Source organism: Sceloporus occidentalis, unplaced genomic scaffold (assembly GCF_023333645.1).
Source record: "Sceloporus occidentalis isolate IW3139 unplaced genomic scaffold, rSceOcc1.0.p SCAF_1, whole genome shotgun sequence".
Taxonomy (NCBI): Eukaryota; Metazoa; Chordata; class Lepidosauria; order Squamata; family Phrynosomatidae; genus Sceloporus; species Sceloporus occidentalis.
The window spans coordinates 301,398,829-301,424,392 of record NW_028316981.1 but is presented as its reverse complement, the minus strand read 5'-3'; the positions used below and the strand labels follow the sequence as shown (position 1 = coordinate 301,424,392).

The window sequence follows — 25,564 nt, the reverse complement described above, 5'->3', positions numbered from 1 at the left end:
CTTCATCCTCTATACAGAGTGTGCCACTTCCCTGCCTAAAAAGAGTAGGTTAAAAAAATAGGCCTATCATGTCCTCCTGACCATTTCAAGTTGTTTTGTTTTAGCTAGAAACCCTTTCTATTGCTTCTGTACCCCACATGTGAACCTTTGTCTTCAATGACACTAAACGCCTGCTACTTGCTCATCTTGTTCTTGTGCTGATCATGGCAAGCCTTCCCACAGTCCTCAAGTGGGAACCCCATTACCTCAGTGTTTGGCAACACTTTAAATGCTGTACCTCCATCCTATGGAATCCTGGGCTTTGTATTTTTACAAGGTCTGCTCAAAAATGCAGGTGCCTCACAAAACTACATCTCCCAGGATTGTATAGGATGAACCCATGGCAATTACAGTGGTTTCAAACTACATTATTTCTACAGTGTAGATGCATCCACGTTATTCCTTTCAAACACTTTGACCAGATGCTTTAGCATACCTAAAGCACTGTGGGAGTTCTTGTGAAATTTATACTTTTTCATTGCTTGTAGGCTCCTCCTTTTCGGTGGTTCATTACTTTTGGAGGATAGGAGGAGGAGAGTGGACTCTGGTATTCCCAATGATGGATCTGGCATTTGTAACAGTTGCTAGGAATATCTGGTGCCTTGTTGTCCTTGCAATGAGGTTCCCATAGTTCAGAGATGATATCCACTATCTAATTTACAGTATGTAATATATCAGGCTTAGGTGACAGACTGCACAGAAACCCAGTTTTTCCCTCCTCTGCCACTAAAGGAAGTATCCCTTTTCTGTGAGTGATGCAGTTGAGTGGCCAGCAGTCTGTCCATCTTTATCCTTCTCTGTAGTCTTTCTTTTCCAGAGCACTGGGTTGCATTGATGGGATGGCAGATGCTTTTCATTATTCCTTCCCAATTCCTCTTAGCTGACTTTCAGTGTTGATCTCTTTATCGATAAGTAGTGCTATGCTGTTGCAGAGTAGGTGGGAAAGTCAAGATCTGGCTAAAGAGAGATAATCCTCTTTCCTCCACCCACATACCTCCATAGTACAGACTTCATATTAATTTCAGTGAACTAGGTTTAGAAACTGGTTTCTAAACTGAGTGAAATCCTTTTTGGTCATTATTTGCCTTCATAAAAATGAAAGTTCTGGTGTCACCTTTCTGCCTGACTCAGAAGCATGTCAGGTAGAACAATAGCTTCTGTTACTGATATTTTATATTTTATGACTTGAGTTAGCTATAATAAAATAACAATAGTTTCTTAATATATTTGCTTTTGCTTTCATAACTAATAGAGTGGACCTCCGCATTTGCTGTGGTTAATGGCACAAGACCTCCATGAAAGTGAACCCCCCCAGCAAATAAAAAAACTACTCTTTTATTAAAAAATTTACCTGAGAGAACATCTCTTTAGGAATCCGTAGGTCCTCCATCACAACTCTGTGACCAACATCTGGCAGAGGCTGACGACAGAATTTCATTGGAGGAACTATAATTGCGGAGAAAAGTGTTTTCTCTTGGAATCTTTAGGTGGTGCATTGTGACTCTATGGTCAACTTCTGGCAGAGTCACTCTGGAGGACCTAGAGATTCCTATGGAGAACATCATAATCAAATCCATGAGTAATCAAATCAGCAAAAGTCAAAGCTGCAAATGTAGGGGGCCAACTGCAGTGTCAAGAAGATTGATGAGAAGGCAGATTGTATGAGTAAGGCAAGATGTATTCTGAAATAACATAAAATGTTAAGGTGAAGTACTCTTGTTATGTGAAGGAGTTTGAGAGTACATAAATATTGAAGCTAATGTGGACAGGTTGTTGTTGCGTGCCGTCAGATCATTCACAATTTATAGCAACTCTAAGGTGGTTTTCCTGGCAAAACTTTTGCAGAGGGGGTTTGCTTTTGCCTTCCTCTAAAGCTGAGAGTGTGATGGAGTGGGTCACCCATGGCTGAGTGGGGATTTGAACCCTGGTCTCCAGAGTCATAACTCAAGCAATCACACAACAGTGGCTCTAATGTACTGTAATTGGGTTGGTGTGTGAAAACCAGAGAGTTAGGGAAATTCTGGTAAGAAAAATTTGGACTGGGTTAGGAAGGGATTTATCAAAGATTTACGAAGATTTCAAAACAAATGGTCAGTGGGTCATAATGCAATGTTCTGGAATTACTGAAACGAAGCTACATCAAACAGTTTTGTGTTAAGGTTTACCAGCTTTTTTTCATCTTGTCCTGTTTGGCCAGCTGGAACTGTCTAGAACTAAAATGTTATGAGAAGCTGGGTTAAATTAATAGGCATAAGTGTACTGGAAGGGCCTTTCATTCTGTGGTTACTTGTTAGGTTGTAAATTTAATTTTTGTTGCTTTAACTGTTCTTCTAATACAAATTTATATTTCATCTCCTTGATTTAAAATTGTTTTGAGAAACTGTTACATAAACTCTTTGTTTTAAAAACTTTCACGTAGTTGTGATGCACTTGTGTTAAACATAGCTTTCTTAATTGCCCAGCATTAAACTGTTTTATCATTAATACAGATTGAAAAACATACCTAAGCCACACTGAATGCAGTAGGGCCACATCTGAGTAAGTAGGCATAGTACTTGGGCTGTAAGCCATTCATTGCGATGTTTATTGTGCCATTCATGGCAATGGCACAATAAACTAAACACCTCAGACCAATATCTGGCTCGATTAAAGAGCAGAGGCCCAAGACACAGCCATCAAAGAATTTGAACTGGTGTCCTCCCAAACAATGAGGTGGCACAGCCAAGGACAATATTGTTGGTTTATTTTTATTTGTTAACATATTTATATCCTCATCAGTATTCTCTTATCTCAGGGCAGTGTTCAAGTGAAACAGTGGGGATTGTTTAAAATAATAGCATACTAAAACAATAACATAGTAATTTAAACAGCCTAAAACATAGCCAATGATTTACTAATTTAAAACAGCTCAAATGGTTCAAACAGTTAACACGTGTACTTGTTTATTTTGAAAGTAAATTGGACCCCAGAGGACTCAATAAAAATCCATGTTTTGACTTGACAGGGGAAAGAACCTAACTTTATTGCCAATTAGAGCTCCAAAGGGAAGACATTCAACAAACAGGTATCATGGCAGAGAAGACCCTCTCTGGTGTCTTCCTGCAATATATGGGTCCCACTGGTGGGACACAGGGGAGGCCTTCCAGCTGAGCTCAGGTTTAGTTATGCTGAAGATAAAGTAGAGAGTTTAGCAAGAGAAGGAGAAGTAGTGCAAGAGAGTACGTAGGAGCTGGGCAGAAATGTGAATAGACATGCTGCAGTGGAGATTCTGAAGCAGAGGAAATAATCAGTGCTTTCAGTGATTTAAGAAAGCTTTCAGCTACCAATTCCCCTCAGGATGTGTTGTTTTGTAATTCTTAGCATCTTCTGCTAAGTGAGGATGGTGGCATTGTAATCCAATATCCAGTAATATCTGAAGAAAGGGTGTTCCCTAAAAAAAATAAGTCTTGGGCTGTTACAGACTGCCAAAATAAAGCTGCTTCGGGTCTCTTTGGAGGTATGCAGTTTAAATGATGCATGCATCCTAAGAATCCGGAAGCTGCACCAAAGCTGCACTCCAGTGCTTAGGAATGGAGTGTGGCTTTGGCGCGACCTCCGGACTCTTGGGACCCATGCATCATTTAAACAGCATACCTCCAAAGAGACGTGAAGCAGCTTTATTTTGGCAGTCTGTAACAGGCCATAGTATGGCCTTGAGTACAGTGTACAGAGCTGTGGTCTGTGACAATATGATGGTGGATTGATGGAGTATGGCATTGGGCTTTGGAAGGTTACTAATATTCTTTCACACCACTTGCCTTCTACTAAGCAAGAGGCAGTGTCTACTGTTTTTAAAAAGGCTATTGAGAAATAATATGCAGCAGTTGCTAAAATAGGTCATTGAAACATGCCTACCCAGAACCAAATTGTGCCTCAGACATAAAGCTCATTTCTCTGTCAAGCTACTTGTTCTCTCACAGAAGGTGAGTGATAACCTTGAGCTCTTTGAAAGAAGCATAGCTGTGATGGGGAACTTGTGGCCTTCCAGGTATTGTTAGCCTTCAACTCCTTTCATCCCTAATCATTGGCTTCACTAGCTGGGACAGATCAGATTTGGTATCCAGCAACATCTGGAGAGCCACAGGTTCCTCATCCTAGTGAAAGAGGATACAAATGTGATAAGTCAACAAGTCTTATCAAAATTTGTACCTTGGTAGCTGCTTGTTCTAAGTAACAGTTGGTGTTTGTACTAACTCTATAGATGAGTTTTGGAATTAGCCATTTAGTAGAGCCAGTGTAGTGTAGTGGCTTGGGTGTTAAACTAGGACTACTGGAAGACCAAGGTTCAAATCCCTGCTTGGTTATAGAAACCCATCGGTGACCTTTGGCAAGTCACGCTCTTTCAGCCTCACAGGAAGCCAAGGCTAACAAATTCTGCAAAGAAGACCCCGTGATAGGTTCGCCTTAGGGTTGCCATACATCAGAAATGACTTGAAGGCACACAACAACAGTCCCAGCACACATGGGACAACAGTAATTTATTCCCCAAAAATTGAACTCAAAGGGGAGTGACTTTTTGCAGACAGGAAACAGAGAGGGTTGCATCATTCCATTTCACTGCTGAGGCTGTGGATACTTGTTTGGTATGTCAAGAAGAGAAGGAACAGCTTGTATGATATGTCAAGAAGAGAAGAAAAAGAGAGAGGATACAGTCAGCATACTCTCCTTGCTCCCCCTCCCCAAAATCTCCAGACTCCCTGTTGGTTCTGAGGTAGGTGAGGAGTAGTTGCAACTCTGAGGCAACTACTGAAAACCTTCGGGCTAAACTTGACCTTTTGTTGACTTTCACTGTTTTGTTTGCTAGTTGAATTTTTTTCCTCTCCTTCAAATTATGTGCTTGGCATATTTCCTTGTTTTGTAGACTCTTAAGTGATTGCAATTACTAAAACAAGAACTGATCTGACAATGTTGGGATAATGATCAGTAGATGAAAATACCTGTTTGTTTTGTGTAGAAGATACACCTGCAGGCTAAAAGCTTGGCAAGGCAATGAATATGCTGCCTTGCTAATTGTGTTTTCTGGACTTATTCTCCAGTAAGTGCACACGGAATTGCAAGTATTATAAATAATGATAATAAATAAATAGTTTATATTTCCCGCCTCTCCCAGTTGGATCGAGGCGGGATTACAACCTAAAATACATCCATAAACGGTGAATAAACACTACAGTAATAGTATGCATACTTGCAAATCCCTCTGTGGATGCTTTTCTTCTCTCATACTGATAAATATCCCTTCTGAAATTAATGTGATTACTTAGGGACATAACGATTTGTGGATTAGGGCCATGAAGTATGAATCTACCTGAGCAGTGCATGCTCAGAATAAGTGTGAAATGTAATATGGTCTTTTACTCTGTTGAACATCTCTTGTTCAAACAGTGTGAGCTTGCTTTAGGGATGAGAGGTAACTCATGACTGGGGGAAATGGAATTTTTCCATTCTTGTGCAAATTTTAAAGCAGAAGTCTGGACTGCAGGATTTGCATCATCAGACTGTGGCAAGTGGTTGTTGTTTCTTTTTAAAGGAAAAAAAGAAAAAGAAAAGTATTATTCTGAAATTCTGAATGCAGGACTTCTGATTCTCTGTAAGGAAATAACCCCCCCCCCCCCCACATATTTATGGATGTTATGCTCTAGATCTGAAAATATATTGGTTAACGTGTGATAGCTTGAATTACCTTTTTTGCATGAAATGATGTAGTACATTTTAAATACTTCATCAAAATAAGTATGGGGAAGCATATAATGCTGGAGTTTCTTTTGACAGTGATGTTCTTTTATAGGAATCTTGAATGAATATACGTATTGCAGACTTAACCATCACATGAAAGGAATATTAAAAAAACCCATGCTAGAATTGGTGCAAATAGGCAAATGTAAATCTGAACTAAAATAGATTCATTATAATGAATGGGACATAACTGATGATTAATAAGTTTCAGTAATTTCATTTCATCTACACTAATTGGGCTAACATTAGATATAATCCAAAGTTATATCTCTATTTAAAAAGGAGATATAAATGCATCAGTATTTGCTATATAGATGTGCTCTACAATTGTTCTCATCTGGAACATGATGCAGGCAATAATTCATATTTACAGTATATATTATTTTTATATATTATTTCTGTTATTTATTTATATGACTTGGGGTGAAATGTAATTTAGCATGCATCAAGGTGTTTGGATTGTCAGTGTACTAAAAATAAATAAGCATTTCAGTACAGGTGGCCCTTGGTATGTACTGGGGTTTGGTTCCAGGACCCACTCACCCCGTGGATACCGAAATGAGTGGATGCTCATTCTGTTAAATACAGTGGTGTAGTAAAATGGCGTGCTTTATATAAAATGGCAAAACCATGGTTTGTTTTTTGGAGTTTATATTTTTAAATATTTTCAAGCCATGGATGGTTGAATCTGTGGCTAAGGAATCCTTGGAGGGCCAACTGTAGTTTGTACCCAGTATGCTGCCAACTCCATGTGCATAGGGCTGCCATAATTGTCCACTTTTACCAGGGACAAAATGTAGGACAAATTCAAGACCAAACTGTAGGGCAACTGCAGGACAAAACTCAGCTCAAAATGTAGGACATTTAAGGTCCACCATTTTTCTTCAATGTCCTACATTTTGGGCTGAGTTTTGTCCTGCAGTTGTCCTACAGTTTGGTCTTGAATTTGTTCCACATTTTGTCCCTGGTAAAAGTGGACAATTATGGCAACCCTACATGTGCAGGTAAGCATACAGTCAGCCCCACACACTTGCTGCTTTCCCTTTTGCAGATTTGATGACTTGCAGACTTGTTTAAGATATGTTCTCTACAGGACTCTCTAGACCAGGGGTAGGCACCCTTTTTGAGCTGGGGGCCGGGTTGCCGTCCCTCAGACAACTGGGGGGCCGAAGCCAAAAACTAACTAAATAAATAATTTTAAAAAATTTTAAATAAATAAATAAACTGGGACAAATGTAGGACAAATTTTTCAAATGGAGGACACTTTTTATTAAAATGGAGGACACGCAAAAAATTGCTGATTTTTTAAACAAATGTTAATATAAATACATGTTTCTGAGGCTTCTATAGACAATTGCCCCCCCTTGCCCCCCTTGCCCGCTGCTTGCCCCCCCTTCCGCCCCTTGCCCCTGCTTGCCCGCCCTTGCCCCCGCTTGCTCCCCCTTGCCTGCTGCTTGCCCCCCAAAGGCCCTGCGCCCTCACCATGGGCCTCTCACGCGACAGTCCAAAGGCCCCGCGCCCTCGCCATGGGCGTCTCGCGTGAGCGGCCAAAGGCCCTGCGTCCTCTCCATGGGCCTCTTGCGCGAGCAGCCAAAGGCGTGCCCTCGCCATGGGCCTCTTGCGCGAGTGGCCCTTGGCCTCGCGTGAGGGCGCGGGGCCAAAGGCCGCTTGTGCGAGAGGCCAAAGGCCCCGTGCGAGAGGTCCTGCCGCCGATTGCCCCGCGCCGGCAGCAATCGGCAGCAGGACCAGGCTGGGGCCGGTCCCACGGCCTCGCCGGGCCAGATCCGGCCTGCGGGCCGGGGATTGCCAACCCCTGCTCTAGACCCTACAGCATGATTCCTTGCTCAATGTCTGGTGGAAAGTGACCATAGAGTTGTGCTGGAGGCCCTAAAATTTCCTAGAGAAGTGTTAGGTTAAAAAAATAATAATTTATGACTTTTATTTATATTTACAGTATTTATATTAATGGTTTTTCCCATTATTGCAGAGGTTGTGCCCCATACTCCATAAATGTGGGGGGGAGGTTATTCCCCAACCTTCACAGTTGCTTTACTGAAGCTGGAAATGGTTAGTGTAATACCTGTTGTCTTCAGTTCAGTGTCTAGCCTCCACTCTGACCATATGGCCTCATCTGCCAGGGACATAATGTTTGATTATTGTGCTCTCATGGTAGGATGGCTATAACAGTTTGGAGAACTCTTCTCCAAAGTGTCCATCTTGTATTTTGTTAAAACATGGTGGGCAAATTCAACAGGTCCAGTAGGCTGTGCCATCCCTGAAAACAAAAGAGGGCAGAAATCTATTTCTGGTTAAAAAAAAAACAAACCAAATTTTTGATCAATGTTAAAGGGGCAGGAGTGGTTTTAAAGAAGAATTGCACTTTTGCATACTTCCAGCAATGGAATTCCCATTGCTATAATACAATGTGTGTATTAAGAGGCTTCTCTGATCCAAAATCCAATTAGAGCACCCTTGTAAAGGTGCATTAGGGTTGACATGCTAGAAATCCACATTGAGTGACACCAGCCATAGTGACACCACTGTATATAGTGTTTGAATATTGAGCTCTCATGGTAGGATGGCTATAACAGTTTGGAGAACTCTTCTCCAAAATGTCCATCTTGTGTTTCTCTGAAACAAATCCAGGGGCAGGTTCCTTGCTGCCGTGAACTGGTATAGGCCACACCATCCCTGAAAACATCCTTGAAAACAAAAGAGGACAGAAAATTATATCTGGGACCTGCTGCTCAATCGTTGACTTGAAGCAATAACTATGGTCCAAAACACAGTGCAGAAATAATCCAGTTGAGACCTCATTAGCTGCCCTGGCTCAGTGCTAGGGAAGCCTGGAAATTATAGTTTATTGTGGCACAAGAGCTCTCTGAAAGAGAAGGCTAAATGTCTCACAAAACTACAGTTCCCAGAACTCCCTAGCATTCAGCGAGGGCAGTTAAAGCGGTACCAAATTGGATTATTTCTGCACTGTGTTTTGGCCCTGTGTAACCAAAGTTTAAGATATTTCAGGTTAAAGAGGCTATGTAGAGGAAGTATATGGATGCACAAGAGTATTTTGCTTTTGCTAGCGTATTCTTTGAGTTCACTACAACTGTGTTCCGGGATTACCTTTACTGGCATAGTTAATTTCCAGGCCAGTTCAATCTTTGGTCCTCCCGTTGATCATGATAGCCTGATTATAATCGTTGCTGTGCATTTGTCTCCATGGCAACCAGGACTGAAATTGCCTACTTAATTTCCGAAAGGCCTCAAACCGGGCAAGCTACAAAATAATGGTTAGGGTCTTGATTTTTCATCATTTTGCATAAAACAAATAATTTGGACATCCATTAATTGGAAGAGCTTGGTCCATTTTCCTTGATTAGCGTACATATGTTCAGACTAATCAAGCTGCTGCAATATTTGTGTAATTCTTAAGTTGGCCTGTTGTGTACTGAAATGTACCGTAAGAATATGGGTACAAAGTCACATAGGAGGCACTGGGTAGCAACTGAGGTTTTGTTCCAGGCCCCCCCCCCCCCATCTCCATATATCAAAACCATGGATGCTCAAGTCTCATTAAATGCAGTGGCATTGTAAAATAGTGCCCCATATATAAAGTGGCATAACCAAGGTTTGCTTTTTGGACTTTATATATATTTTTGAATATTTTCAAGCCATGGATGCTTGAATCCCTAGGTAAAGAATCCCTGGATACAGAAGGCCATCTGTACTTATAACAACCAAAAAGCAGTGATGCCAGTATTTTTTTCTCCGGATATAGAAAGCTATATTCTTAGGAACTATTAAGTACGGCATGCTCACATAACAAAGCCTGTGACAAAAAAAGCTTTTTACAAAATCTTTTCACACCACCCCAGTACCCATTTTTCCCTTCTTATCCTTGGTTTAGCTGGAAGTTGTTTTGGTAGTAAGGGCACTTCGAGGCTGGCGTAACACATACATTCAGTATCAGGTTGCAGCAGTGTTGCTGCAGTTAAACCATGGAATAAAGTTTGAGTTGGGAAATAATGGGATTCTACTGTGACTGGCCCTAATGTACAGTAGGCCCTCCATATCTATGGATTTTTTATCCACTCATTCAAGCATCCACAGCTTGAAAACACTAAAAAATATACAAATTCCAAACAGCAAACCTTGATTATACCATTTTATGTAACGGACACCATTTTACTGTCCATTGTATATAATGGGACTTGATCATCCATGGATTTTGGTATCCACGGGGGGTCTTGGAAGTTGGAACCAAACTTCAGTAGATACCAAGGGCCCATTTAGTTGTCTGGACCTGCTTACAGCAAGTAGTGTAAATAGCAGCTGCTTCAAGAATCCCTTAGTGAGCACTAGTGAATAGCAAAACTGAAAGAAAAAGGGAAAGTGGGTTACCTTACCACCTCTCCCTCACATTAAGAAAGCAGTGATCTGTGAGTAGGGTTGCCATAACCAGCCTGCAGGCGGGACTGTCCCGGTTTTGGCGGAACCGGCTCGGTTCGGTTCCGCCAATTCAGGGGTTGGGGCCCGGATTCGGCCTTTGCTGTGGGCCGGGCGGTGCTCCTCCTCCTCTGCCTCTGCGCACTCCCGCAGTGGCCACCCACCTCCTCCTCCCTCACCTCCTTGTTTTTTGTGCTGCTGCGCAGCTCACTCTCTTCCTCCTCCGCCTTTCACTCCCCATGCGGCGCTCAGCCCACCTACCTCCTCCTCCTTGTCTGTGCGGCCGCGCCGCTCGCAGCACTTCCCTGGACTGCGGCTGGCACCAGCTCGCACTTGTCCCACTCTTGCACATGCGCAGGGCTAAAATAACGAGTGCTCATCCCCTTGAGGCTCGCTGGCCAATGGCAGAAGAGCGGGGGCGAGGCTGTTTCCAGCCCCAGCTCTCCATTGGCCAGCCTCAAGAGGGAGGTGGAGCCTCGGAGGAGGAGGAGGAGGAGTGAGCCTCTGGGCCAGCCAGGGGGAGGGAAAAGCGCCCTTTTTTGGCATATGACGCCAAGGAGGAGGAAGAAGAGACGGAGGAGGAGGAGGAGGATAAGGAAGAGGAGGAAGAAATAAGAGGAAGAAGGGGAGGAGGATGAGGAAGAGGAGGTGGGTGCACATTTCCAAAGGTTTATTTCCTTCAAAGTGTCTTTTTTGTGTATTTTTGGTGCTTTTAATGCTAACAGGTCTGCCTTGTTTTAAAAAATGATAGTGATGATGACGGAATGGAGGGGGGTGGTTTGGCCAGAAAGGGAAGTACATTTCTTCCATCTGTCTAGGAAGAATGCCAAAATGTCCTCCATTTTGATCATGCCTAAGAAACATGCATTTATATTAACATTTAAAAAAAAAATCATCAAATTTTTTCGCGTGTCCTCCCTTTTAAAAAAAATGTGTCTTACATTTGAAAATGTTGTCCTACATTTGTCTCAGTTTGGAGGTCCTGACTTATGGCAACCCTAACTGTGAGTATGGCCACCCAAGCGAAAAATATTAAAAAATGTAGAATGGTGAAAGAAATAAAAAAAATACTCTTGGTCACATTTTGGCAGAAACTTTAAAGTGATCACTAGAAGATTCAAAAAGTTTCTGTTTACAGTAATCACCAAGGCACACCTGACCTGATTGCTTCATTTTACACACACATATTCTTAGTTTTGAATAAAATGTTTGCTGAAACATGTTGTATTGTAGGAACCCTTTGCTATTTATTCCTTTTGTGCTATTTCTGCCCTGATACAATATTTTCTGTTAAAGAAGTAATTCCCATTAACTTTGTTATTTGCTGATCTGTGTCAAGTTGTTTCACCATGACCCTAAGGCGAACCTATTGTGGGGTTTTCTTGGCAAGTTTTCCTGTACTTATATTCATTTCCAAAGATATGCCAAGTAATGTCACATAGTGTGATATGTGCCTTACCTATTATGTCCTATGAGGCCTATCAGGTTAGTTTTGCTATGCTGAGTGCCAGATGCACTCCTGTTTTTGAATTTTATAATCTGGTATGTGTATGCTCTAATGATCTGTCATGTCTGAAATTATTAGTTGATATTGATGTACAGAAGCACCATACTTAGGCTGCTGCCACCATGCAGAATTAATGCAGTTTGACACTGCTTTAACAGACATGGCTCCATCCTGTAGAATCCTGGGATTTGTAATTTGCTGTGGTACCAGAGCTCTCTCATAGAGAAGTCTAAATATCTCATACAACTACAAATCCCAAAATTCTATGCTTTGAACCATGGCAGTTAAATAAGTGTCAGACTGCATAAACTTAGCAGTGTAGATGAAACCCTAGATTCCCAAGACACCATGTATAGTTTCAGCAGATACAGTAAATAGGGATTCCCATCCAAAGCCCTTCATTGGTTGGTTCTTTAGGTTTTAAGAACATTCCTGTAAGGCTACTTCCATTGATGCCAAACTGAATCTTATGTCACATTTAAAAATACAGTACTGAGACATTTCTAGAATGCAGAGTTATCCAATTCAGCTTTTTTCAGTGCCTGCTTAGGGCTGGCTTGCTTGAAATGACTTGAAATATTATTATTATTATTATTATTATTATTATTATTATTATTAACCTTTATTTATAAAATGCTGTAAATTTACACAGTGCTGTACATACATCCTTTTAGTTAGACGGTTCCCTGCCCGCAGGCTTACAATCTAAAAAGACACGACACAAAAGGAGAAGGGAGAGGTGGTGGGGAAGGGGATAAGGTCCAGCAGTTCTTCTCTACCTCTGAGGCAGATGGAATGGAGGATCACTGCTTATTATTATTATTATTATTATTATTATTATTATTGGCCCTCCATATCCATAGTCTCTTTATGCATTAATACAAGGATCTACAGTTACACTAAGTACTGTAATAATGAATAAAGGAACATCTTTAAAATTAATTGATTGGTTGAATTTTGAAATGGCTGTCCAGCTTATATAATTCTAATATGCTCAAGTACTGTCCATTTTGTGTGTGTACATACTATAGTGTATTACTCTTTAACATTACAGGGGGCATTCAACTCCCTTGTTGCAGTGGCTCCACTGGCTGCCAGTCTGTTTCTGATCACAATTCGAACTTTATATTCTGATCTATAAAACTCTATATGGCTTCAGTTGAACTTAAATAGATGCCCATGCTCATAACAGGTAAGAGTATACTTGGGATTTGATACCAGAAAACCCAAACCTGCTCTGTATCAACAGTTACTGAAAAATGCAATTGCTAATGTAAAATAACAGGCCATGTAAGACAGAATATTGCAGTAAAATAAGTACTGTATACCCAGTAGCTTCAATTCTAAGTCACTTTACAGACTTTTAATACATATTAATTTTCTTGCCTTCCATATTAAAATGTTGCTTTTCTACTTTGGGGAGCAAGGAAATGCAATAGGACATAAGTATGTTATGAGAGCTAGTGTGGTGTAGTGGTTTGAGTGTTGGATTGTGACTCTGGACAGCAGGGTTTAAATCCCTGCTTAGCTATGGTAACCCACTGTGTTTGGCAGGTCACACTCTCTCAGCCTCAGAAGAAGGCAAAGGCAAACCACCTATGAACAAATTTTGCTAAGGAAACACTGTGATAGTTTCCTTAGGACCACCATAAGTTGGAAATTACTTGAAGGTACAATACAATAAGTACAGCAGGTTCCTTGTTATCTGCTGGGGTTTGGTTCCAGGACCTTCCATGGATACCTAAATCTGTGGATGCTCAAATCCCATTAAATACAGTGGTGTAATAAAATGGTGTCTCTTATATAAAATGGAAAAACTATGCTTTGTTTTTTTGGAATCTATATATTTAAATATTTTCCAACTGTGGATGGCTGAATCCATGGATAAGGAATCCATGTATACAGAGGACCAATTGTATGTTGTACCATATGAGAAGTCAGCAAACATATTGCACAAGGTGTTGTTCAGAATTTGTGGCCCTTGCTGTTACCTTTAGTGAGTGAATTAAATGTGGCATACCCATTGATTGTACAAAGGGACATATAGCTTTAAAAACTGGAATTTAGAGAAATAATGGAAGTGATCCTATGGTCAGGAATACTAAAAGAGAAGGGAGTTCAGGACGATGGACATTTCTCAAAAGGGTCATACTGAAGGCAGAATTTCAAACATTTCCAATGAGGAAGAAAAATGGGAGATGTCTCAAGAAACCAGGATGGATGACTAAGGAACTTTCAACTGAGCTAGGTTTTAAGTGGAACATGTATAAAAAATGGAAAAACGAGGAAATCACCAAAGAGGAATTCAAACAAATAGCAAGCACCTGTAGGGGTAAAGTCAGAAAAGTTAAAGCACAGAATGAACTGAGGTTTGCTAGAGAGGTTCAGAACAATAAAAATGGCTTTTAGGGATATGTCCGCAGCAAAAGGAAGAAGAAGGAAACGGTAGGGTCACTACGTGGAGAAGATGGCAAAATGCTAACAGAAGACAGAGAAAAGGCAGAATTACTCAACACCTTCTTTGCCTCAGTCTTCTCAGAAAAGGCAAAGGGTGCTGAACCTGAGGATAATGGAGCAGAGGACAGAATAGGGGAATTTCAGCACAGAATAAGTAAAGAGATAGTACAGGAATATTTTGTTAATCTAAATGAGTTTAAGTCTCCAGGACCAGATGAACTACATTCAAGGGTATTAAAAGTACTGGCAAATGTAATATCGGAACCATTGGCAATAATCTTTGAGAACTCCTGGAGAACAGGAGAAATCCCAGCAGACTGGAGGAGGGCAAACGTTGTCCCCATCTTCAAAAAGGGGGAAAAAGAGGATCCAAACAATTATAGTCCAGTTAGTCTGACATCAATACCAGGAAAGATTCTAGAGGAGATCATTAAACAGAGAGTCTGTGAACATCTAGAAGGCAATTCCATAATCACAAAAAGTCAACATGGGTTTCAGAGTAACAAGTCATGCCAGACAAATCTTACATCTTTTTTTTTTTTAAAAAAATAAAATTACCAGCTTGGTAGATGAAAAGAATGCTGTGGATATACTATATCTTGATTTCAGTAAGGCGTTTTACAAGGTTCCCTATGGCATTCTTGCAAACAAGCTTGCAAAATGTGGACTAGACAAGGTAACTGTTAGATGGATTTGTAATTGGTTGTCCAGCCGAACCCAAAGGGTGCTCAACAACGGCTCCTTTTCATCCTGGGGGGAAGTGACCAGTGGGGTCCTACAGGGCTCTGTCCTGGGCCCAGTATTATTCAACATCTATCAATGACTTGGAGGACAGAATTGGGGGTATACTTATCAAATTTGCAGATGACACCAAGTTAAGAGGAATAGCTAATACCCCAGAGGACAGGATCAGAATTCAAATTGACCCGAATAGACTAGAAAGCTGGGCCAAAGCTAACAAAATGTACTTCAACAGGGAGAAATGTAAGGTACTGCACTTGGGGTGGAAAAATGAAACGCACAGATATAGGATGGGGGACACCTGGCTGAATGAAACTACATGTGAAAGGGATCTTGGAGTCCAAGTAGACCACAAATTGAACATGAGTCAACAGTGTGATGCGGCAGCTAACAAGGCCAATGCTATTTTAGGCTGCATCAATAGAAGTATAGTGTCTAGATCAAGGGAAGTAATAGTGCCACTCTATTCTGCTTTGGTCAGACCCCACCTGGAATATTATGCCCAGTTCTGGGCAACACAATGCAAAAAGGACATTGAGGCCTGTTACAGACTGCCAAAATAAAGCTGCTTCGGGTCTCTTTGGAGGTATGCTATTTAAATGATGCATGGGTCCTATGAGTCTGGAGGTCGTGCCAAAGCCACACTCCATTCCTAAGCACTGGAGTGCAGCTTTGGTGCAGCTTCCAGATTCTTAGGATGCATGCATCATTTAAACAGCATACCTCCAAAGACACCCGAAGCAGCTTTATTTTGGCAGTCTGTAACAGGCCTGAGAAACTGGAGTGTGTCCAAAGGAGGGCGACTAAAATGGTGAAGGGTCTGGAAACCATGAAACCCTACGAGGAAAGACTCAGGGAGATGGGGATGTTTAGCTTGGAGAAGAGAAGGTTAAGAGGTGATATGATAGCCCTGTTGAAATATTTGATGGAATGTCATATTGAGGAGAGAGCAAGCTTGTTTTCTGCTGCTCCAGAGACTTGGACCTGGAGCAATGGATGCAAGCTACAGGAAAAGCGATTCCACCTCAACATTAGGAGGAACATCCTGACAGTAAGGGCTGTTTGACAATGGAACAATCTCCTTAGGGGTGTAGTAGAGTCTCCTTCCTTAGAGGTCTTTAAGCGGAGGCTGGATGGCTATCTGTCGGGGTTGCTTTGATTGTGATTTCCTGCATGGCAGAGGGTTGGACTGGATGGCCCTTGTGGTCTCTTCCAACTCTGATTTTATGAATTTGTGGTATACTTTTGTGTGTGATGCATATTTTGGCATGATTTTGATGATTGCACTTTTAACTGTTCTTTTTGGAACAGTCAGTTTATCCTGATATAGAATGAGTTGGAATTTTATTAATAATAATCAGTACTGGCCACCTTTCTAGCTGGAGAGTGCCAAAGGCAGGATAGAGACCTCCCTGGTTTGCTCCGTGAGGGAGCCACAGCGGACAAACTGTGTGGCTTCCTCGCGAAACAAAAAGAATCCGCAAAAAGCGAGTTCTTCTTGCGGCGCCGTTGTGACGCCGCAATGTGCCAATGGTGCACTTGCGGCATCACAAAGGCACCGGGATGTGCAGACGCTAAGCGTCCATCTAGTCAAAATGGCGGTGCCCGTGTGTACAGGGCACTGCCATTTTGACGCCCTCGTCATGTGCTAGGTGTGAGGCCAATATGGATGGTGTGTCCTCGGCCAACCCCTAGCATGTGACGGGGGCACCTCAAAGGCTGTCTAAATCGGGCCAAAGACAACTTGAAATGGAAATGACACGAAAACATGGGGTAACCTAAACAATTAAAATACTGAAAAGCTGCTTGTGGGGAGGAGGCTTGGCCTGAAAACCCATGCTGGATAGAAGTTGTATTAGGTTTATCAAAGGTTCTTCTGAAGCTTCTTACCTAGGGTTGCCATAAGTCAGGAGCTCCAAACCGGGACAAATGTAGGGCATCATTTTCAAATGTAGGACACATTTTTTAAAAATGGAGGACGTGCAAAAAATTGAGGATTTTTAAAAAATGTTAATATAAATGCATGTTTTTAAAGCATGATCAAAATGGAGGATATTTTGGCATTATTCCTAGACAGATGGCAGAAATGTATTTGCCCTCGGGTCCAATTGTACTTCTCAGAAGTGTGTACTTGGTCAAGGGACTGTGGTTTTTCTTCACTGCGCATGAGTTTGTAAAAATCACAGCAAGTTACATTGGCCGTGCCTCAGAGGCTTGTTGATATCAATATCATCATCATCATCATCATCATCATCATCATCATCATCATCAGGGACTGCCTGAAGGAAGAGGCCCCTCCCTCCTCAACTGTCATCTCGGCCTCAGAGGGAGCCATCAGGCAGACCAGCAACATCTTGGACTGCCTGAAGGAAGAGGCCCCTCCCTCCTCAACTGTCATCTCGGCCTCAGAGGGAGCCATCAGGCAGACCAGCAACATCTTGGACTGCCTGAAGGAAGAGGCCCCTCCCTCCTCAACTGTCATCTCGGCCTCAGAGGGAGCCATCAGGCAGACCCAGCAACATCAGGGACTGCCTGAAGGAAGAGGCCCCTCCCTCCTCAACTGTCATCTCGGCCTCAGAGGGAGCCATCAGGCAGACCAGCAACATCTTGGACTGTCTGAAGGAAGAGGCCCCTCCCTCCTCAACTGTCACCTCGGCCTCAGAGGGAGCGATCAGGCAGACCCAGCAACATCTTGGACTGCCTGAAGGATGAGACTTCTCCCTCCTTTAACTGTATTTTTATTGTATTAACGATTTTACTGTACACCGCTATGATCATCGCGGAATAGCGGTCTATAAATAAAACATATTATTATTATTATTATTATTATTATTATTATTATCATCATCATCACTATAATTGTCCAAGAAAGGCAGACTTGTTAGCATTCAAATCACCATAAATACACAGAAAATGCACTTGCATATATTTAATAATAAAAAATAATGGGGAAAAAATAAAAAACAAGGCAGAGGTGTATATATTTAATAATAAAAAATAATTTAATAAAATAAAAAACAAGCAATAATAAAAATTAATAAAATAAAATAAAATAAGCAATAATAAAAATTAATGAAATAAAATAAAACAAGCAATAATAAAAATTAATGAAATAAAACAAGCAATAATAAAAATTAATGAAATAAAATAAAGCAAGCAATAATAAAAATTAATGAAATAAAATAAAGCAAGCAATAATAAAAATTAATGAAATAAAAAAGCAATAATAAAAATTAATAAAATAAAATAAGTATTTTATATTTTTAAAAATAATTTAAAAACCCCAAAAAACCAAGGCAGACCTAATGGCCACTGACTCAGCTTTCCTCCTCCTCCTTCGCCCCAATTCTGCCCTGGCCCCTTCAAGGCACCCTTCCTTCCCCTGGCTCCTTCCTCCTCCTCCTTCGCCCCAATTCTGCCCTGGCCCCTTCAAGGCACCCTTCCTTCCCCTGACTCCTTCCTCCTCCTCCCCAATTCTGCCCTGGCCCCTTCAAGGCACCCTTCCTCCGGCTCCTTCTTCCTCCTCCTCTCCTCCCCTCCTCCTCCTTAGGATGGCTGGCGCGCGCGCGCGGGGAGGGAAGCTGGGCAGGCGCACGCGCTGCCGCTGGCCCCTGCTGAGGCCTGGGCAGCGTGCGCCGAGGAGCCCGTCTTCTTTGGCCAGCTGGCCAATGGCTGGCTGCCCAAAGAAAGGGATGAGCTCCTGTTTTGGAGCCCTGTGCGCGCGCGCGGGCAAGCCCTGACGAGGTGACGGCGGCACTTCTGCTGCCGAGGAGGAGGAGGAAGGCGGAGCCGGAGGAGGAGGTGGGTTGGCGCTGCCCAGCCCACCACGAAGAGGAGGAGGAGGAGGTGGGTTGGCGCAGCAGCCAGCTGCATTAGTGGCAGCGGCTATGGCTGCAGGAGGAGCGGACCCCGAACTGGGAACAAGGCGTGGGGGGCCCCCAAACCGGGCCGTGACCGTGAGGGGCCCCCAAAAGCGTGATTGTCACGGGGGCCGCCGGGTTATGGCATCCCTATTCTTACCTTCGTAAACAAGTCCTTATTACTTAAAACATAATGGCATACTTTCAGGTTCTCCAGGGGCAAAACAAGCAACATCAGTCTTTCAGGAAAGAAGTGCCTCAAAGGATAATTATTTATGCCCCTTAAGCTTTTAGACTGTTAGTTAACAGATAAATATGTCTGCTATGGTAGTTTTCCATCATTGATGTAAAAATATTGATTTTTACACCGAGATATATTTGGTATTCTAAATGTAATGATAGAGAAGCTTAGTCTGTTCTAACCAGCCTACACTCTGTCAAAATGAACTTATACTTCCTGAAGATGAAGATATTTTTAAAAGCATGGAAATCCCGCACTAAAAAAATGGAAGGAAGCAGGTAGTAACAAAACAATGTTTCTTCACAGGGTAGATTCAGTATTGATTTTGTGAAGCCTTAGTGGCTGTAGATGGGCATGCGAATCTTGACAAACCGATTATTCTTGCTCATCTTTGTGAGATCCTTTAGCTTTTGCTGATGAGGAGGAATATAATATACTACTGTTAAAATGTTTGTATTAATATCTACATGGATTTTTCAAATGAACTCTGTTATAAGTAGCACAAATAATAATAAAATATAGAAAAGTTGCAGGATAATGACATATGGACACTATTATTACTGCATGTTTTAAAGTAATCTGTCATGGATGAATGTACTTATCATAGATAGTAAGAAATAAAAACAGCAATTATATTAGGCAAATATATTTCTCGTCAAGAATGCAATACAATTGCATTCTTGATCCGTATAGTTGAATATCTTGGGCACCTAAAATTTGAAATGTGTTCAGTTTTAGTGCTGGGCTAATGACTAGGAGTGTTTTCTAATTCTACTTCTTTGTGCTTGCTTTGTATAATACAAAGAAACCTATAAGATTCCATGTTACACTTTGAACTAAGCTCATTTATTTATAAATATTAAAGTAAAGAGTTTTAAATAAATGAAAATGAATGCCTAGTGGCTAGTGCTTTAAAATACAGTATTTTCTACTTTAAAATGTAATGCTCTTGATTGGGAAGTATGAAATACTTTTCTTCTCCTGGTTAAGATTTATGGCTTTTACTTTCTTGTTCAAACTTTTGAGTAACTAGACTATATTCAAGACTCAGCATGCTTCTTATTTGTAATATAAGATAAGCAAGTTCACAATTCCATTTTATGTGATTTCTGTGATAGATGGTCCTTCAGTTTCACAGTTTCATTTTGTGTGATTTTTGTGTTACAAACCATTCAAGATCCATGAGTTAGTTACGTCCTGCAGTTAGGCTTTCAGTTTTATATACAGACTGAGTTGCCCTTACCTGAAAATTTAAAATCCAAAATACTGCAGAAATCAAAACTTTTTTCATGGGTGGCTGATGGTTTAGTGTACACTAACTTTGTGTCATGCACAAAATCATTAAATATTGTGTATAAAATAACCCTCGGGCTATGTATGTAAGATATATATGAAGCATAACTGAATTTTTTGTTTAGATTTGAGTCCCATGTGCAATATACCATATTTACATATGTGGTGTGCCAAAACTTTAAAAAACCGAAAACACAGAAGACTTCTGGTTCCAGGCATTTTGGATAAGGGATACTCAGCCTGTACAAAAGAAGTGCTATAGAAGGAATGAGCCTTGAACGCTGAATTGCCGTTAATTTTCAAGTTCTTTTATAGGGATATATTTGACAAATTGTGTACCTTAATAAAACAAGAAGAAGAAAGTAGAGTTTAAATAATATTACAGGGCACCATTACTTTTAAAGAATGGAAACTTATTTCAGAAAAACTGCAGATTCTTACAGTTTCTGTGATATCTTCCTTACATGCACTCCCACAGTTTGATGAGACACAATGAATTAATAAGTAGAATACTGTCAGTTAATGACCCACATGTCTTCTTCATCTGCTTATAAATATTCTATAAAGTCAAGAGGCCCACTAACTTTTATTTTTTATAAAACTGAAATGATTGTTTTTGTAAGACAAGTTTATCCCTGAAAAGGCATATAAATATGTTGAAATGAGAACATTTGCACACCTATGCGTTCTCTCTTTGTGTGAGTGTTATGTATGTAAAATCTGTCAGAATGACCTTGGGTATCTATCTGCCTGATCAATCTTACATTATTGTTGTGAGGGCTAAATGGACAGGGTGGGCAACAACATGTATAGTGTATTGAATTTAATAGAGGAAAGCTGCAATATAAATATAAGGAGAAGAAATAATAAAAATAAACTTCTTGCTCTTGTTCAAAACAAGGAGTGAGAAAGAGCTACATAGGGCAGTAAAACCCCCACTTTAACATTGGGTCCAAAACACACTGCAGAAACAATCGAGTTTGAGTCCACTTTAACTGCCCCCTGCTCACTGCTAGGGAATCCTGGGAATTGTAGTTTATTGTGGCACCAGAGCTCTGACACAGAATGCTAAATGTCTCAGAAAACCACAGTTCCCAGAATTGCCTAGCATTGAGCCAAGGCAGTTAAAACAGTCTCAAACTGGATTATTTCTGCAGTGTATTTTGGATCATTAGAAAGTGTAATGCTGACTTGAACTGAGCATTTGTTTTACATTAGCTGCACATTTCAAGACAGCCTTGTCATTGAAGCCTACAAACTTATAGAAATCAAAACTGTTAGAATATGAAATTGTGTGCCCAATAACACATACCCGTATTTATATAAATACCAGTTGGTATCAGTTGGTTAGAGCAGTGTATCCAATCTAATCTGGCTATCTAATGTAGAGGAGTCGTCTTTTTTTCACTTTATGTACTTTAAGCCAGTAACGTACTTCTGCCCATTTGCTATACCTTTCTTTCCTAGAAACTCATTGTGGACTGGCAACCAGTGTTTCACAGACCAGAACCAGTTCAGAGCTCACTACTTTGAGTAGCAGTGGTGTATAAAAGTTATGCATGTATGGTGCTATTGCTCTTCCATAAAATGTAAGATGATTTGGGGTGGAATGCTACAGGCATGATCCTGTTCCATTCTCCATGTATTCAACACACACATTGAGGGAAAGAAGTGAACGATGTACTGTATACTGTTGCAGGAGTACTAGATGAAGTCTTGTCAGGTATATTACTGTTTTCAACTATTTTCAACAAGATACTTCTGCAGTTCACCTGCTTGCCATCTGTGATTTGTGACAGCCCCATCGATTTTAATGGCCACTCATGCTTGCTGCCCCGGGAAAGTGGCTGTGTGCACCACCATTAAAGACCGCAGGGCTTGAGGTCCTGTGGTTTTTACCATCTGCAGCCCCCCCCCCCCCCCCCCCCGGATAAAAAGGACTCACTGTATGCCTTTTCCCCAGCACAGTATTTTCTTAAGAAAAACAGAAACTAATCTCCAAGTTCTACAAAATTTCTATCGGAAAGGAGACTTGAACAAGAGGCTATCAAAGAAAACATAATATTATGGGCAAAAGATCTAGGTCACAATATCATGCTTGAAAACTGGCACTATGCATGAAAAAAACCCTTTGCAATTTACAGAAAGCCAGAATTTAAGAGAAAACTATCAAACAATGGAGGCGTATACATGACAATATGGCATGGGTGCACATGCCAGTCATTTAATAGGGGCACGCTGTCCGAATGACGTCAAGTCTGCATATGGCGAGCTCACGTATGGTGCGGGCGCGCCATACAGGAATCAGTCATGTGATCAAATATTTTCATGGGAAGTATCAAAAAGTGGAATAGACAAATAAGTTGTAATACAAGGTATTTTAGATGTATATATTTTAGAAAATTATGAAGATAAGTTTAGTTATGGTACATTTAAGTCATTCTTAGGAAAATTCTGCTTTTTGAAGTTAGATTACTGTTCTTCTAGTAATGATTGATGAACATAAAGTTATAAAATGGAAGTGGCATAATAAAGAAAACATAATAATGATAATAATGATAATAATAATAGAAAGTTGTCAAGAAAAACCCTGTAATAGGCTCGCTGTAAATCGGAAAGGACTCGAAGGCAAAAGAACACCATACTCAAGTGTTTTCATTTGTAAGTTGTAATTTAATTGTCTTTTCCCATTAAAAACTGTTGACTATCTGTTTTACTCTGTAAAAGCAGTACCTGCAAGTCATTACCAACATAGCTTTGTCTTCTGCTTAAAACACAACCCTAAGCGTGTCTTTTCAGAAGAAAGTCCCCCTTAAGATCAATAAACATTATTATTATTTATTCCTATCCCATCTTTTCCCTCAAACCAGGGCATAGGTCCCTGTAGTTGCAGCCTTTGAGACAGAAGAACAGTCTTGTTTTGTATATTTTGCTTTCTTTCTCTGCAGGTTATGTGGTTATGTGATTGATTTAAACATGTTCTGTGCTGAAGGGGAGATGTGTAGTTTAGATAAAAGAAGGTTGATATAAACAGAAGCTATTCGGAGAAGTGAACGGAATTGACAAGATTTGAATAATAATCTATAGCCCTGATTCAAGTCTTATTGACTTGAAGCATTATCAGAGTGGTTGCAACATACCACCTGCAGGACACAACAAAGTTGATCTGATTAAAAGTGTGGTACAGTAGCCATTATAAAGGGCAAAATAACTTTGGTAGCCCAGTTCAAACTTTTTTTCTTCAGTATGCTGTTGGATATCTTCTAGCTCATATTTTGCAAGGCTTGTCTGAAGAGTTTACTGAGGCGGTGATATTACTGTACTGTGTTGCAGTTAGCAAGCTCTGCTCTTGCAACGTTTGACAATACTTTTTAGAGAAGAAATAATGTTCAGTTGAAGAGCCCTGTAAGATAATATCCATTTACATCTTGCAGGCTAAATTTTGTATGTTTCATTTGTAAGAATGCCCATCCCAACCTGTCCATCATCTGAGACAACAGTGGAGGTGCTACCTTTGTACCTGTCTGTAAATTCAAATAGGGTGGGGGGTCATAAGAGACCGAGCTTCTCTTGTGGTCTCTGTGCCTTACACAATTGGGATTTGCACTTGCACAGAAGTTCTGTTTGGATCATTCTAGATCTGAGTAGTCTTGGTGGTTATTCCTTACCCCTTCCCATCTACTGTACGTGTCCCAACAGCCAACCATTGTTACCTCTGTTTCTTTTCGTCTGCCCTCAGAATAGCTTAATTTTTGGTGTTCTCATCTCCGAGGAGCTTTCTCCTTAAAAATTCTTGATCTCTGCTTTCTAAATCTTCATCTCCCTTCCCTAGACATTTGTGAAACTCAGTTCCATTTGATATCTGTCAGGCCCCATTATTGTAAGTCTTCATTTGGGCACTGCTAATTAGCCTGTTTAAATTAATAATTGGATTAAAGTACCATTGTGTACATTATACTCTCTGGCTCCCCCCCCCCCCCCATTTTGAATTAATAATTGCTTTTATCTTACATTTTATGCTACCTTGTGTAAGGTTACCTTAAAAAGGCATCCTATCAATCTCTTAAATAAATAAATAAATAAATAAATGTGAAAGGTCAAGCCTATGTGAAGGCAAGGATAATCTGAATTCCAACTGAATTTATCCCTCTCCAGAAAGCTAGTCTTGTCGAAATGTCTTTCAGAGAATTGAGACAGAGGGGCGAAGCAGGTGATGCAAAATGTCTGCACCAGGACCATACCACCACCATTTGCCTCAGGACTGCAGCAGCCACACACACACAGCCCTAATCCAGGCTATTGCGGCAATCCTGAACCAAGCGCCTTTTGGGGCCAGTTCTTCCGGGATGAATTACGCCCGGGACGGCTTCCGGCCACATTCGGGACATGAGTCATCTGAATGCCATTCCCCCAGTGCAACCTGACGGAGCCCCTTTTAAGCCATCTGTTTGAGGCCTAAATTTCAAATTAAAGATTTGAGTTGAGATCAGTTCCAGAAGAACAATTACAAAGCATGGGGTACCATCAAAAGAGGCAAAACCTAGGTTTTTTAATGGGTGTCTATTGACAGTGTCAAATCTTATTTGCCACCTCTCTCTGCGCACCTATAGTTAAAAAAACCCTATATTTATAATCAATCATATTTCCCTCCCTTTATGATTGTCAGCATCTCCAGCACTGCAATCCATTTGTTTTGTCATTGTTGTCCACCACTGCCTTAGGGGAGACAGTGTGAATAACATCAATTTTTAATCGTTCAGTTTCCAAAACCATTTATTATCGGAAAGTTTCAATAAACAACATTCACTGTAAAGAAAATGTATTGTTACATCCTTAGATTGCCCTGTCTCTTCTTTTATATTTTCTCAGTCTAGTTCACCAGGTCTTTGCATCTTGTGTTGTGTAGGGTGACTACCTTAAAGCTTTCTATTTAGTATTTTTAAAAAATGGGGGTCAAACTTTTTTTAGGGTTCTTTCTTCCATAAACCCTTGGGAGAATCCTGCTTGAAGCCTGAAACTGTATCAGTAAAACTACTAGAATGATGTGTGCAGGCTCCGTCCACTTTCTCTCTTAAGGCTATGATCAGATGCATCCCCCATCAATCATTCCCCCCACATCTTTCTGTTTATTTGTTTGAGCTTTGCCTGATGAAGAATTTTTGAGAACATGAAAGCTTGCATAAATTTTTTTGACCTTAATGATATTAT

At 40.8% G+C, this 25,564-nt stretch overlaps 1 protein-coding gene across 3 annotated transcripts in view; it reads left to right on the top strand.

Annotated features, from left to right (window-relative positions):
- WDR7 (WD repeat domain 7) overlaps positions 1-25,564 on the top strand; it is a 333,095-nt gene that overhangs the window by 3,121 nt on the left and 304,410 nt on the right. For 2 of the 3 annotated variants that reach the window (XM_089497272.1, XM_089497267.1), the window contains exon 1: positions 19,314-19,341. The exons of the other annotated variant lie outside the window; for it this stretch is intronic. In XM_089497272.1, the coding sequence (XP_089353398.1) occupies positions 19,328-19,341 (14 nt within the window). In that variant the 5' untranslated portion in view covers positions 19,314-19,327. Of the gene's footprint in view, positions 1-19,313; positions 19,342-25,564 lie in introns of those variants that run through there. 3 annotated transcript variants of the gene reach the window in all.